Consider the following 13,895-nt stretch of genomic DNA (forward strand, 5'->3'; position numbering starts at 1 on the left):
GACCGTATTGCGGCTGTTATGCCTATAGTCAAAGAACACATGATGCAGGCTCAAGGAGCCCAAAAAAGAATCTATGATAGGGGCGCCAAGATCCGTACGTTTGCACCCGGAGATAGGGTGTTGGTCCTGGTCCCCACGGTGGACAGTAAGTTCCTGGCAAAGTGGCAGGGCCCCTTTGAGATTAAGGAAAGAGTTGGTGAAGTAAACTACAAAGTATACCAGGCAGGTAAACGGAAACCTGAACAGATTTATCATGTAAATCTGATAAAACCCTGGAAAGATCGGTCTGCCTTGTCAGCGGAGCTGGCCCGTCCCGTCTGCTCGCATACCGTACCGGAGGTACGGGTTGCAGAGACTCTCTCGGAGCGGCAAAAGACTGAGGTCAGGCAGTTTCTACTTCACAACCAAAAGTTTTTCTCAGAAAAACCAGGGCAGACTACGCTAATGAAACATGACATCGTAACGGAACCTGGTGTCACTGTTCACGTGAAACCCTATAGAATTCCAGAAGCGCGCCGTGAAGCCGTTTCCCGAGAAGTGAAGGCAATGTTAGAGTTAGGTGTCATTGAGGAATCGCACAGTGCTTGGTCCAGCCCGATTGTGTTAATTCCTAAACCGGACGGCACAATCCGGTTCTGCAATGACTTCAGGAAACTGAAGGCGGTCTCAAAATTTGATGCCTACCCTATGCCCCGGGTCGACGAGTTAGTAGATCGGTTAGGTAAAGCCCGATATATTACGACCCTAGACCTAACAAAGGGGTATTGGCAGATCCCTCTGGCGGAGGCTGCAAGAGAAAAGACGGCATTTGCTACACCGGAAGGTCTATTTCAGTATGTGTATATGCCGTTTGGACTGCACGGAGCACCAGCGACCTTCCAGAGACTGATGGATCGAGTCCTGAGGCCACATAGGCAGTACACTTCGGCCTATTTGGATGACATTGTCATTTACAGCTTGGACTGGGAGACTCATCTCCAGAAAGTACAAGCTGTGATTGACGACCTGTGGGAGGCAGGTCTAACCGCGAACCCCAAGAAATGTCATATGGGGATGGAAGAAGCCCGGTATTTGGGGTATGTAATTGGGAGGGGTGTTGTTAAACCCCAGCTCGATAAGATTCAGGTGGTTCAGGACTGGCCGCAACCTGTCAACAAGAAGCAGGTGCAAGCCTTTCTGGGGATCGCCGGCTATTGTCGCCGGTTCATACCCAATTTTGCAGCCATCGCTACCCCCCTGACGGATCTTACAAAAGTGAAAGACTCCGTCATGATTAAATGGAGTTTAGCGGCTGAAGAAGCCTTCCATAGCCTAAAATGGGCACTTTGCTTTCAGCCCGTACTGGTGACTCCGGACTTCCGCAGCGAGTTTGTGGTACAAACGGATGCCTCTGACACCGGTATCGGGGCCGTACTCTCACAAGTGAGGGACGGAGTGGAACACCCAGTCCTCTATCTCAGCAGGAAGCTGAATAAACACGAGCAAAGGTATGCAGTCATAGAAAAAGAGTGCCTCGCCATTAAGTGGGCTCTAGAGGCCCTCAAATATTACCTGGTGGGCAGAAAGTTCAGGCTGATCACTGACCATGCCCCTCTCAAGTGGATGCACTTGAACAAGGAATGGAATATCCGGGTGACCCGGTGGTTCCTTGCCCTGCAGGCCTACACTTTTACGGTGGAGCACCGCCCAGGGGTACAGATGGGGAATGCAGATGCCCTGTCCCGAGTGCACTGTTTGGCGGGTGTCATTGCTCGACCGGAGTGGTCTGAGCAGAGGGGGGGGTATGTGAGAATCATGTGGGAATAGTGGATGAGGGCAGGTATATCTCGTCCAGATTCCTTTCCTATGTGGCCTAGTCTGGTCAGTATCGCACCTGCTTACTAATGAATAATAGGAGGTGGATATAAAAGGATGCCAGGTGGTTGTGTGAGTGTCTCAGCCTGGGAACACAGAGAGCCTGTCTGTGTGAGAGACACACGTGAGTGAAAGCAGTGCCCACTGCAACTGTGGTTTGGCTGGACGGGAGAAGCCCGCCAGTTGGTAGTTAGGTTGTACTTTGTTGAGTTAGTGCCGGACAGGCAAGGATTTGTTTTATGTTTTATTTCTTTATGCATTGCTTTCACCATTAATAAACCTGACCCAGTGTCAGTTATACCCGAATCCCAGCTCTGCGCCTGAGTTTCATGCTGAACGCACGTGACCTTTGACCCCAGCAAAGGCGATCCCGGAGTGTTTTATCACAGTATGTTGCATGCATGTAGTATATATGTTGTATATACACTCACTGGCCACTTTATTAGGTACACCATGCTAGTAACGGGTTGGACCCCCTTTTGCCTTCAGAACTGCCTCAATTCTTCGTGGCAGAGATTCAACAAGGTGCTGGAAGCATTCCTCAGAGATTTTGGACCATATTGACATGATGGCATCACACAGTTGGCGCAGATTTGTCGGCTGCACATCCCTGATGCGAATCTCCCGTTCCACCACATCCCAAAGATGCTCTATTGGATTGAGATCTGGTGACTGAGGAGGCCATTTGAGTACAGTGAACTCATTGTCATGTTCAAGAAACCAATCTGAGATGATTCGAGCTTTATGACATGGCGCATTATCCTGCTGAAAGTAGCCATCAGATGTTGGGTACATTGTGGTCATAAAGGGATGGACATGGTCAGCAACAATACTCAGGTAGGCTGTGGCGTTGCAACGATGCTCAATTGGTACCAAGGGGCCCAAAGAGTGCCAAGAAAAAATTCCCCACACCATGACACCACCACCACCAGCCTGAACCGTTGATACAAGGCAGGATGGATCCATGCTTTCATGTTGTTTACGCCAAATTCTGACCCTACCATCCGAATGTCGCAGCAGAAATCGAGACTCATCAGACCAGGCAACGTTTTTCCAATCTTCTACTGGCCAATTTCGATGAGCTTGTGCAAATTGTAGCCTCAGTTTCCTGTTCTTAGCTGAGAGGAGTGGTACCCAGTGTGGTCTTCTGCTGCTGTAGCCCATCTGCCTCAAAGTTCGACGCACTGTGCGTTCAGAGATGCTCTTCTGCCTACCTTGGTTGTAACGGGTGGCAATTTGAGTCACTGTTGCCTTTCTATCAGCTCGAACCAGTCTGCCCATTCTCCTCTGACCTCTGGCATCAACAAGGCATTTCCGGCCACAGAACTGCCGCTCACTGGATTTTTTTTCTTTTTCGGACCATTCTCTGTAAACCCTAGAGATGGTTGTGCGTGAAAATCCCAGTAGATCAGCAGTTTCTGAAATACTCAGACCAGCCCTTCTGGCACCAACAATCATGCCACGTTCAAAGGCACTCAAATCACCTTTCTTCCCCATACTGATGCTCGGTTTGAACTGCAGGAGATTGTCTTGACCATGTCTACATGCCTAAATGCACTGAGTTGCCGCCATGTGATTGGCTGATTAGAAATTAAGTCTTAACACACAGTTGGACAGGTGTACCTAATAAAGTGGCCAGTGAGTGTATGTATGTTGCATGCATGTGGTATATATGTAGTATGCATGTTGCATACATGTAGTATATATGTAGTATGTATGTTGCATGTAGCATATATGTTGTATATATGTATGTTGCATGCATGTAGTATAAATGTTGTATATATGTATGTTGCATTCATGTGGTGTATATATGTAGCATGCATGTAGTATATATGTGGTATATATGTAGTATGCATGTTGCATGCATGTAGTATATATGTAGTATGTATGCATGTTGCATGCATGTAGTATATATATAGTATGCATGTTGCATGTAGTATATATGTAGTATATATGTAGTATGTATGTTGCATGCATGTAGTATATATGTAGTATGCATGTTGCATGTAGTATATATGTAGCATGTATGTTGCATGTAGTATATATGTATATATATATATATGTTGCATGCATGTAGTATATATGTAGTATGTATGTTGCATGCATGTAGTATATATGTAGTATGTATGTTGCATGTAGTATATATGTATGTGGCATGCATGTAGTATATGTGTAGTATGTATGTTGTATGTAGTATATATGTTGTATATATGTATGTTGCATGCATGTAGTGTATATATGTATGTTGCATGCATGTGGTATATATGTAGTATGCATGTAGTATATATGTAGTATGCATGTTGCATGTAGTATATATGTAGTATATATGTATGTTGCATGCATGTAGTATATATGTGGTATATACAGTGGGGAAAAAAAGTATTTAGTCAGTCAGCAATAGTGCAAGTTCCACCACTTAAAAAGATGAGAGGCGTCTGTAATTTACATCATAGGTAGACCTCAACTATGGGAGACAAACTGAGAAAAAAAAATCCAGAAAATCACATTGTCTGTTTTTTTTTCATTTTATTTGCATATTATGGTGGAAAATAAGTATTTGGTCAGAAACAAAATTTCATCTCAATACTTTGTGATATATCCTTTGTTGGCAATGACAGAGGTCAAACGTTTTCTGTAAGTCTTCACAAGGTTGCCACACACTGTTGTTGGTATGTTGGTCCATTCCTCCATGCAGATCTCCTCTAGAGCAGTGATGTTTTTGGCTTTTCGCTTGGCAACACGGACTTTCAACTCCCTCCAAAGGTTTTCTATAGGGTTGAGATCTGGAGACTGGCTAGGCCACTCCTGGACCTTGAAATGCTTCTTACGAAGCCACTCCTTCGTTGCCCTGGCGGTGTGCTTTGGATCATTGTCATGTTGAAAGACCCAGCCACGTTTCATCTTCAATGCCCTTGCTGATGGAAGGAGGTTTGCACTCAAAATCTCACGATACATGGCCCCATTCATTCTTTCATGTACCCGGATCAGTCGTCCTGGCCCCTTTGCAGAGAAACAGCCCCAAAGCATGATGTTTCCACCACCATGCTTTACAGTAGGTATGGTGTTTGATGGATGCAACTCAGTATTCTTTTTCCTCCAAACACGACAAGTTGTGTTTCTACCAAACAGTTCCAGTTTGGTTTCATCAGACCATAGGACATTCTCCCAAAACTCCTCTGGATCATCCAAATGCTCTCTAGCAAACTTCAGACGGGCCCGGACATGTACAGGCTTAAGCAGTGGGACACGTCTGGCACTGCAGGATTTGAGTCCATGGTGGCGTAGTGTGTTACTTATGGTAGGCCTTGTTACATTGGTCCCAGCTCTCTGCAGTTCATTCACTAGGTCCCCCCACGTGGTTCTGGGATTTTTGCTCACCGTTCTTGTGATCATTCTGACCCCACGGGGTGGGATTTTGCGTGGAGCACCAGATCGAGGGAGATTATCAGTGGTCTTGTATGTCTTCCATTTTCTAATTATTGCTCCCACAGTTGATTTCTTCACTCCAAGCTGGTTGGCTATTGCAGATTCAGTCTTCCCAGCCTGGTGCAGGGCTACAATTTTGTTTCTGGTGTCCTTTGACAGCTCTTTGGTCTTCACCATAGTGGAGTTTGGAGTCAGACTGTTTGAGGGTGTGCACAGGTGTCTTTTTATACTGATAACAAGTTTAAACAGGTGCCATTACTACAGGTAATGAGTGGAGGAAAGAGGAGACTCTTAAAGAAGAAGTTACAGGTCTGTGAGAGCCAGAAATCTTGATTGCTTGTTTCTGACCAAATACTTATTTTCCACCATAATATGCAAATAAAATGAAAAAAAAACAGACAATGTGATTTTCTGGATTTTTTTTTCTCAGTTTGTCTCCCATAGTTGAGGTCTACCTATGATGTAAATTACAGACGCCTCTCATCTTTTTAAGTGGTGGAACTTGCACTATTGCTGACTGACTAAATACTTTTTTTCCCCACTGTATGTAGTATGCATGTTGCATGCATGTGGTGTATATGTAGTATGCATGTTGCATGTATGTAGTATGTATGTTGCATGTATGTAGTATATATGTAGTATGTATGTTGCATGTAGTATATATGTATGTTGCATGCATGTAGTATATATGTGGTATATATGTAGTATGTATGTTGCATGCATGTAGTATATATGTAGTATGCATGTTGCATGTAGTATATATGTGTAGTATATATGTAGTATATATGTAGTATATATGAATGTTGCATGCATGTAGTATATATGTGGTATATATGTAGTATGCATGTTGCATGCATGTGGTGTATATGTAGTATGTATGTTGCATGTATGTAGCATGTATGTAGTATGTATGTATGTAGTATGTTTTTTTTTTTTTACATTCAACACATTAGCCTATGATGGGACTACTACTGTCCCATCATTGGCTAATGTGTCAATCGCTGTCATTGTAGCAGGCATTGCCCGATGGGACTTGTAGTCCCATCGGACGATGCCTGCACAGACCCCCGCAGCCTGCACAGACCCCCGGACAGTCGGCACAGACCACCGGCAGGCCGGTACAGACCCCCTGGCAGTCCGCACAGACCCCCGGGCAGTCGGCACAGACCCCCGGCAGGCCGGTACAGAGCCCCGGGCAGGCCGGTACAGACCCCCGGACAGTCGGCACAGACCCCCCGGAAGGCCCGAGCTGACGGCGCATCATGATGCGCACAGACCGCGCATCATGATGACGTCATTTCGGCAGCCAATCAGAGCCACAAGAGTGGCTCATTGCATTATGGGAACTTCCGATTCCGATATCCGATATTGAAAAAATATCGGTACTCGGTATCGGAATTCCATACAGCGAATATCGGCCGATACCCGATATTTGCAGTATCGGAATGCTCAACACTAATCACCATCAATGAGTTTAAATGACAAACAAAAAAATTCTAACCTTATCACTCCTAAACTCTTTTTGCATAATAATTTGGAACACAGTTTATATGTAACAATGTGTATATAACACACTTTTACATACTAATTATATATGTATATATGCGAGACTAGTTAAAGAATAGCAAACCCTTTATTATCATAGTCAATTAAAACATCCAAACAAGATCCCACTAAATACATTACACAAATCTAGTAATAGACTGTTCAGATAAAAGGGGAATATAGGCCACTAGCATCCCTCAGACAAAGCAGCAAAGTGAAACGCACATCTGGTGTGAGTGGCTACTTGTGATTTTAGGTCTTTTGGTAATTATTGTAAGTATTCTACTATCCATGTTGAGCTGTTTCTATTGCAGCTGGCCACTGTATGCAACACCCAAATGTGTCTTCTTTATTTATGTGACTTCTCCCGTAACTAGGTGGTCTGTTTATTTCCCTTTTTTTTGGACTCTCGCTTACATTTGTGTCCGTTTTTAATTTCCATATGCTTTAATTAGCTATCATAATAAAGCTTTTAGCAAATTTTAGCCAGTCTTGCATTTATACTTCTGATGGCTTTGCTTGCATAAATAATCCTGGGACTTGTTACATTTGGGCTTGTGGTTGTTTTCTTTAAACTGCTATAGAGTAGTAAAATATTTTACCATGTCCAAAAGTTGAGGACCAGATTATAATGCAGAAATTAGGATCACAATTACTACGATATTTGGATATGTGCACACGATCAGGAATATGTAGTAGCGTTTTGGATGCAGCATATTTTTCCTGCGTACAAAAAGTTCTACAAAAAACATATGTTTTGAAGCTATATGGATTTTACCGCATCTTAAGTCTATTGGGGGTAGGGCTGCCACTAGGAATTTCGGGGCCCCATACTGGCAAAATTTTCGGGGGCCCCTTGAGACTCCGCCCAGGCTCCACCCAGCCCCGCCTCCACCCCTTGAACTGTCCACAGTCCCACCGCTCTCTCTTGGAAAAATTCCACTTCTCACCAATCACACATTAACAGTTCCCATCACTAGATCACACATATAGCCGGCAGCTTTTGCTTTGGTCAAAAGTTTTTTTAAGTCGCCACCATAACAGGGTGGCCAGGCCCTACTCTACTGTAACCTATTAAATATTTGTTAAAATATGCAATTCAGTTTAGGTATATTTTTATTTATTTTTCAATTTTTAAAATGACCAATAATACCACATACAAGGACCAAATACTGCCACACCATGACCAGATCACATATTACTACCATAGTGACCGAATAATATCACATACAAGGAACAAGTACCACCGCACCATGACCACACCACATATTGCCACCACAAAGTGACCAAATAATAGCACATACAAGGGACAAATACCACTGCACCATGCCCAGACCACATATTACCACCACATGGTGACTGAATACTACAATACTGATCATTAATAAACATAATACTATAACCATAAGTGGCATTATACATAGGAGATCTGTACTTAGTATGCAGTGTCTGTGTACTGTGTAGTGATCAATGACATTATACACAGGAGCTCTGTATATAATGTACAGGTAACACAGTGATCACTGGTGACATTATACACAGGACCTCTGTATATAGTATACAGTGTATAGTGTCAGTGTATAGTTAACACACTAACTCACCAGTGATGTCTCTAGGTAAAATCCTTCATCCTTGCTTTTCATCTTTCATCCAGCACAGATCACCATCACGTCTTCCAGCCAGGGCTCGTCTCTGCAGGAAATAACACAGTTATCTAGAGCTCCGCTTGCAGAACACATTACTTATTTTTTCCCAACTTCTACATTACATCACATGAAGAAAAAAAGGTGACATAGTGTTGCTCTGCACAGTAACAGGACCGCCCCCCATTTAAAACAGTATACTCAAAAAATTAAATACACCACTGCAGTAATAATATCCCTTAATTAGCCCCTATGGCAATAATATCCCCCATCCTGACCCCCATGTGTCTCATTCCTGGCTTCAGGCATATGTTCTCCCATCCCACCCTAATGAGCATCCATTCTGCCCCATATGATCTCCCCATCCTGCCCCATCTGTCTCCATCGTATCCATCCTGCCCCATGATCCTGTGCGATCTGTCTCCAACCCTTCCCCATCTGTCTCCAATCATGTCCCGTATCTCCATTCTGCCCCGTGTCTCCAGTCAAGCCCCGTGTCTCGCATTCTGCCCCCTCCTGTGTCTTACTATCACATTTTGCCACCTCCTGTGCCTCACTGTCACATTCTGCCCCCCATGTCCTGCATTCTGCCCCAGCATTTGCCCTTTTGTCTTGCATTCTGCCCCAGCATCCAGCATTCTGCCCCCATGTCTGCATTCTGCCCCCGTGTCCAGCATTCTGCCCCCGTGTCCAGCATTCTGTCCCCATGTCTTGCATTCTGCCCCAGTGTCCAGCATTCTGCCCCATGTCTGCATTCTGCCCAAGCATTCTACCCCGTGTCTGCATTCTGCCCCAGTGTCCAGCATTCAGCCCCAGTGTCCAGCATTCTACCTCCGTGTCTGCATTCTGCCCCAGTGTCCAGCATTCTGCCCCCATGTCTGCATTCTGCTCCAGTGTCCAGCATTCTACCCTGTGTCTGTATTCTGCCCCAGTGTCCAGCATTCTGCCCCAGCGTCCAGCATTCTGCCCCAGCATCCAGGATTCTGCCCCAGCTTCCTGCCTTCTGCCCCAGCATCCAGCATTCTGCCCCCGTCTCACAGTCTGCCCCGGGCCCCCCGGATTTCCGCTCCCAAAAAAAAAAAGTTCTTACCTGGCCACACTCCAACGACGAGGCTCCATCCCTCCACGCAGCTGAAGTGCGCACTCGCATTTTGTACGCAGCTAAAATTTGTTGCTTCCAAAGCACTATTATTCCTTATCGTGGGCACGTACCCTTTCATGTAGCTGAGAGCCAACCGCAATTGGTTTGATCAAGTCCATAATTATTAACCAGAGGCTTTTAATGACTGCTACTATGACTACTGTTCATATATACTGATTTTATCCTTTTACAACCAGGTAATTGGGAGGAGTCCTCAGAACTGAGTCTACTACAGTAATCCTATTGGAAGTAGAGTAGCAGCTGGAGTGAGGCCTCTAACCATTTTTTTAAATTTATTTTTAGTCAAGAAGGAGTACTAAATTCTTCTATTTATAATACATATTCAAGAATTAAAGACCTTGTCCACTACTAGCACAACTCCTTCTCGATCTGAATGTTTGGCCCAGGAAAATAAAAACACTTAGGGCTCATACTCACTGGCGAGAAATACGGACGAATACAATCCGATAAAAAATCGGATTGCACTCGGACCTATGTTATTTATTTTTTTAAGCAATGTATATATACAGGGTGATCAAAAAGTAGGTGGACAGCATGTGTAATAGAGTTATGACGGGACAGATTTATCAAACATGGTGTAAAGTGAAACTGACTCAGGTGCCCTTAGCAAGATTCCACTTTTCATTCTTCACAGACTCTTTGGAAAATGAAAGGTGGAATCTGATTGGTTGCTAAGGGCATTTGAGTCAGTTTCACAGATCCAGTTTTCACATATAAATCCCCCCCCCAAATCTGTTTTCTTTTCAGGTAATTCAGATAACCTATAATGGCAAATAATTTACATACCGATCAAAGAAAATGGATTTTAAAAGAGTATTGGAAATCTCAAAATGCTGAAACAGAGCAATTTGGGTTGAAACATTTGGTACTCAAGCCCCAAAGAGACAAACCATTTACTGCATTCATGACAAATTCTATGCCACTGGCTCAATCCTTAATGCTCCAAAAACTGGTCGACCCAAAACAGCCTGTACAGAAAATAATAAACAACTTGTTGCTGAAACATTTGTTCAGAGTCCAAAAAAGTCAACCAGAAGAGTCTCTTTAGAAGTGGGAATTTCACGAACTTCCATCATGCGAATTCTGTTATCTATTGGGTGGGAAGCTTATCATCCAGGTCTAATTCATGGTTTATTGGAGGATGATCCAGACAGGCGGCTACAATTTAGTGAGATTATGCTTAACAAAACTGAAGAAAATCCAGTAATTGTAGATAACATTATGTGGAGTGATGAAGCTTCTTTCACATTATCTGGCCATATTAACAGACATAATTGTATTTACTGGTATAATGAGAACATGCATTTAAGATTAGAGCAACAACTAAATGAGCCTGGTGTCAATGTTTGGGGTGGTATTTCAAGTTTTGGGGGTTTTGGACCATTTTTTTTTTATGGAACAGTCACAGGAGATAAGTATTTAGAAATTCTAGTGAATCAAGTTGTTCCCCAGTTACAGCAACAGCCTAATTCAAATGACCTTTATTTCCAACAAGATGGGGCCCCTCCACATTATTCAAGAGTAGTCCTGGAGTATCTTGAGGAAACATTTCCTAATAAATGGATTGGCCGAAGAGGCCCACTTGATTGGCCGGCACGTTCACCAGACTTGACCCCAATGGATTTTTTCTTTTGGGGAGTACTCATGGACAAAGTTTATAGTCGAAAACCAAAAAGTGTCAGTGATTTGAAAAATTACGTAAGAGATGCATCTCAAGAAATTAATACCCAAAGAGACTTGTGCAAAAATGTTTGTCCAAGTGAAAGAGGCAGACTTCAAAGCTGTGCAAATTGTGATGGAAAACAGTTTGAGCACCTGCGTTGATAAAATTTAAGGGCTTTTGTATTATTGTTCAGAATAACATTTAATTGTCAATGTTATGCTTGTGTTAGTAAATATAATTTTATATATAAATCAAAAAATGTTATTTTCTGTCCACCTACTTTTGGACCACCCTGTATATGTGTGTGTGTCTTGAAGAATATTTCGTTTTAAAATTAAGTGTAAAGGACAGAACTGCTGTATGTAAAAGATCATGTTAAAATCGCATTGCATACGCATGTCATACGGATGTTCCATTTGAAAATCGCACAGAAATCGCATTACACTCGCATGCTACTCGTCCGTTTTTTCAGTCCAGAAATGGACCAGTTTTTTTTTTTCTCGCATATGGGTATGAGCCCTAATTAGGATTACGTCATTGGAGTTGAGTTGGCGTCAAGTAATTATAACCTCCTCTGGATCTTGAAAATTAGTGCCAATTAACAAATTTAAGTATCATATTCATTTTCAGCGCAAAAATTAGTTTGGCTCAACTGATTTTATCTCTGAACCAATTTGGTTTTAGAACAGTGTTATCTGTATCTGTATAAGATCTGCTTATAACGTTGGGATGCATCAGTAGAGTGGTTATACTAATAGCTGGCAATTTGTTCTTGGACATCCTCTGTGTGGTGGAAGGAGAGCCTACTGTAATGCTCTGTTATCTCAGTAGCTGTGGACCTCAGGCGATAAGATAATGATTATGAACAGTTTGTGACAATATTTGTTATATTCACAAAATATATTTAGAAAAAATGTACCGCACTTCAGTACGAATTATATCACTTATATCGCTGGATATTATCATCTTTGGATGTTTGTTTTTCATTTCTGTTTTTCTTCTTTGCAATTTCTGTCTTCCTACGCATAGCACACAATAGTGACCTTATATTGTGCACTGCATCAGCTTTTCAGTGGACATTCCATCTTTCTGCTCGTGTGTTGTGTATGGTACCTAGTTTACACCCCTCACGCACTAAGAACAATCACCAATGAAAACTTCCCTTGCTAATCTGTGGGATTAAACTGTTAATGCTATGTGTGTCTCTGTCTATCCTACACGCTCTGTCACTTAGCCAGTGTCTTTTTCTCTCTCTTTCCCTACATGCTGTGTTTTGTGTTTATCAGTCTCTAGTATTGCTGAACTTTCCATTATATAAGTGCTTGGGCTCCGAGCAATTGTGCCACCTCATGTAAAACACGCTGACCCCATGATGGATTCTGAAGTTCTGGACAAGGACCTCTGTTTACGTGTTATTCAACAACTGCGACAAATCCACGTGGACCTCCTGCTCCTGACTGAGAAATATGTGAGCTATGTGTACTTGTTTTTGTCGAATTGTTTGTATGCTTGTGGTTTTTCCATGTTCTTTATAGAGAAAAACAAGTCCTTGTAATAATAATAATAATTTTATTTCTATAGCGCCAACATATTCCGCAGCACTTTACATTACAGAAGGGACTTCTACAGGCAGTAGACATTACAGCATACCAATAATCACACAGATCATAACAGATACCAAGAGGAATGAGGGCCCTGCTCGCAAGCTTACAATCTATGAGGGAAAAAGGGGAGACACAAAAGGTGGATAGTAACATTTGCTTTTATTGTTTGGACCAGCCATAGTGTAAGAATCGGGTGTTCCTGTTGCTGCATAAATCAGTTAACAGTCTAAATATGTAGCAGTACAGAATCAGAGGGCTATTAAATACAAAAATCATGTGAGAACATGATGCAAGGAACCTGGTTATGGTAAAAAATTTTTGAATGAGCCACACAGGGATATTTAGGTTAATGCATGGAGGCGATAGGCCAGTCTGAACAAATGCATTTTTAGGGCACGCTTAAAACTGTGGGGATTAAACATATTAACCTGGGTAGTGCATTCCAAAGAAATGGTGCAGCACGTGAAAAGTCTTGGAGACAGGAGTGGGAGGTTCTGATTATTGAGGATGTTAACCTCAGGTCATTAGCAGAACGGAGGGCACGGGTAGGGTGGTAGGTTGAGACAAGGGAGTGTAGGGTGGTGCTGAGCTGTGGAGTGCTTTGTGGGTGAGGGTAATAAAATGATGGTTGAATAAGCTCCACTTTCAAATTGGTTGTCCAACAGTAGCCATGGATTTATTAAAAATAATAAACAGGACCACTCACTTTCCAGAGGCTGTGGAGGTGATGTCTACACTTCTAGTCATTTGGCCTCTGCAGCAGAATTAAGCCTTTAAAACAGAGCCAGCGGAAACCGTCAGAGCAGCCTAGGCTGTGTCCACAGTTGACTCTAAAAGACGAGTATGCCTTTGTTATATATAATCAATCCATGGCTTACATAAATAAAAACATTTACTGTGTGACAATCCCTTTAAGTAACACTGGCTCTATAGTCATTGGCTGTCTAGCCACAACACATGGCTGAAAAAATACAGTCTCATTTTCAGTTATATGTCAT

At 42.8% G+C, this 13,895-nt stretch overlaps 1 protein-coding gene across 2 annotated transcripts in view; it reads left to right on the plus strand.

Annotated features, from left to right (window-relative positions):
* Positions 1-13,895, plus strand: part of CNTF (ciliary neurotrophic factor) — a 105,314-nt gene that overhangs the window by 77,632 nt on the left and 13,787 nt on the right. For both annotated transcript variants that reach the window (XM_073560927.1, XM_073560928.1), the window contains exon 2: positions 12,580-12,761. In XM_073560927.1, the coding sequence (XP_073417028.1) occupies positions 12,663-12,761 (99 nt within the window). In that variant the 5' untranslated portion in view covers positions 12,580-12,662. The remainder of the gene's footprint in view (positions 1-12,579; positions 12,762-13,895) is intronic.

This window comes from Dendrobates tinctorius, unplaced genomic scaffold (genome assembly GCF_039654945.1).
Source record: "Dendrobates tinctorius isolate UK_male_01 unplaced genomic scaffold, ASM3965494v1 ptg000308l, whole genome shotgun sequence".
In the NCBI taxonomy this organism is placed as follows: Eukaryota; Metazoa; Chordata; class Amphibia; order Anura; family Dendrobatidae; genus Dendrobates; species Dendrobates tinctorius.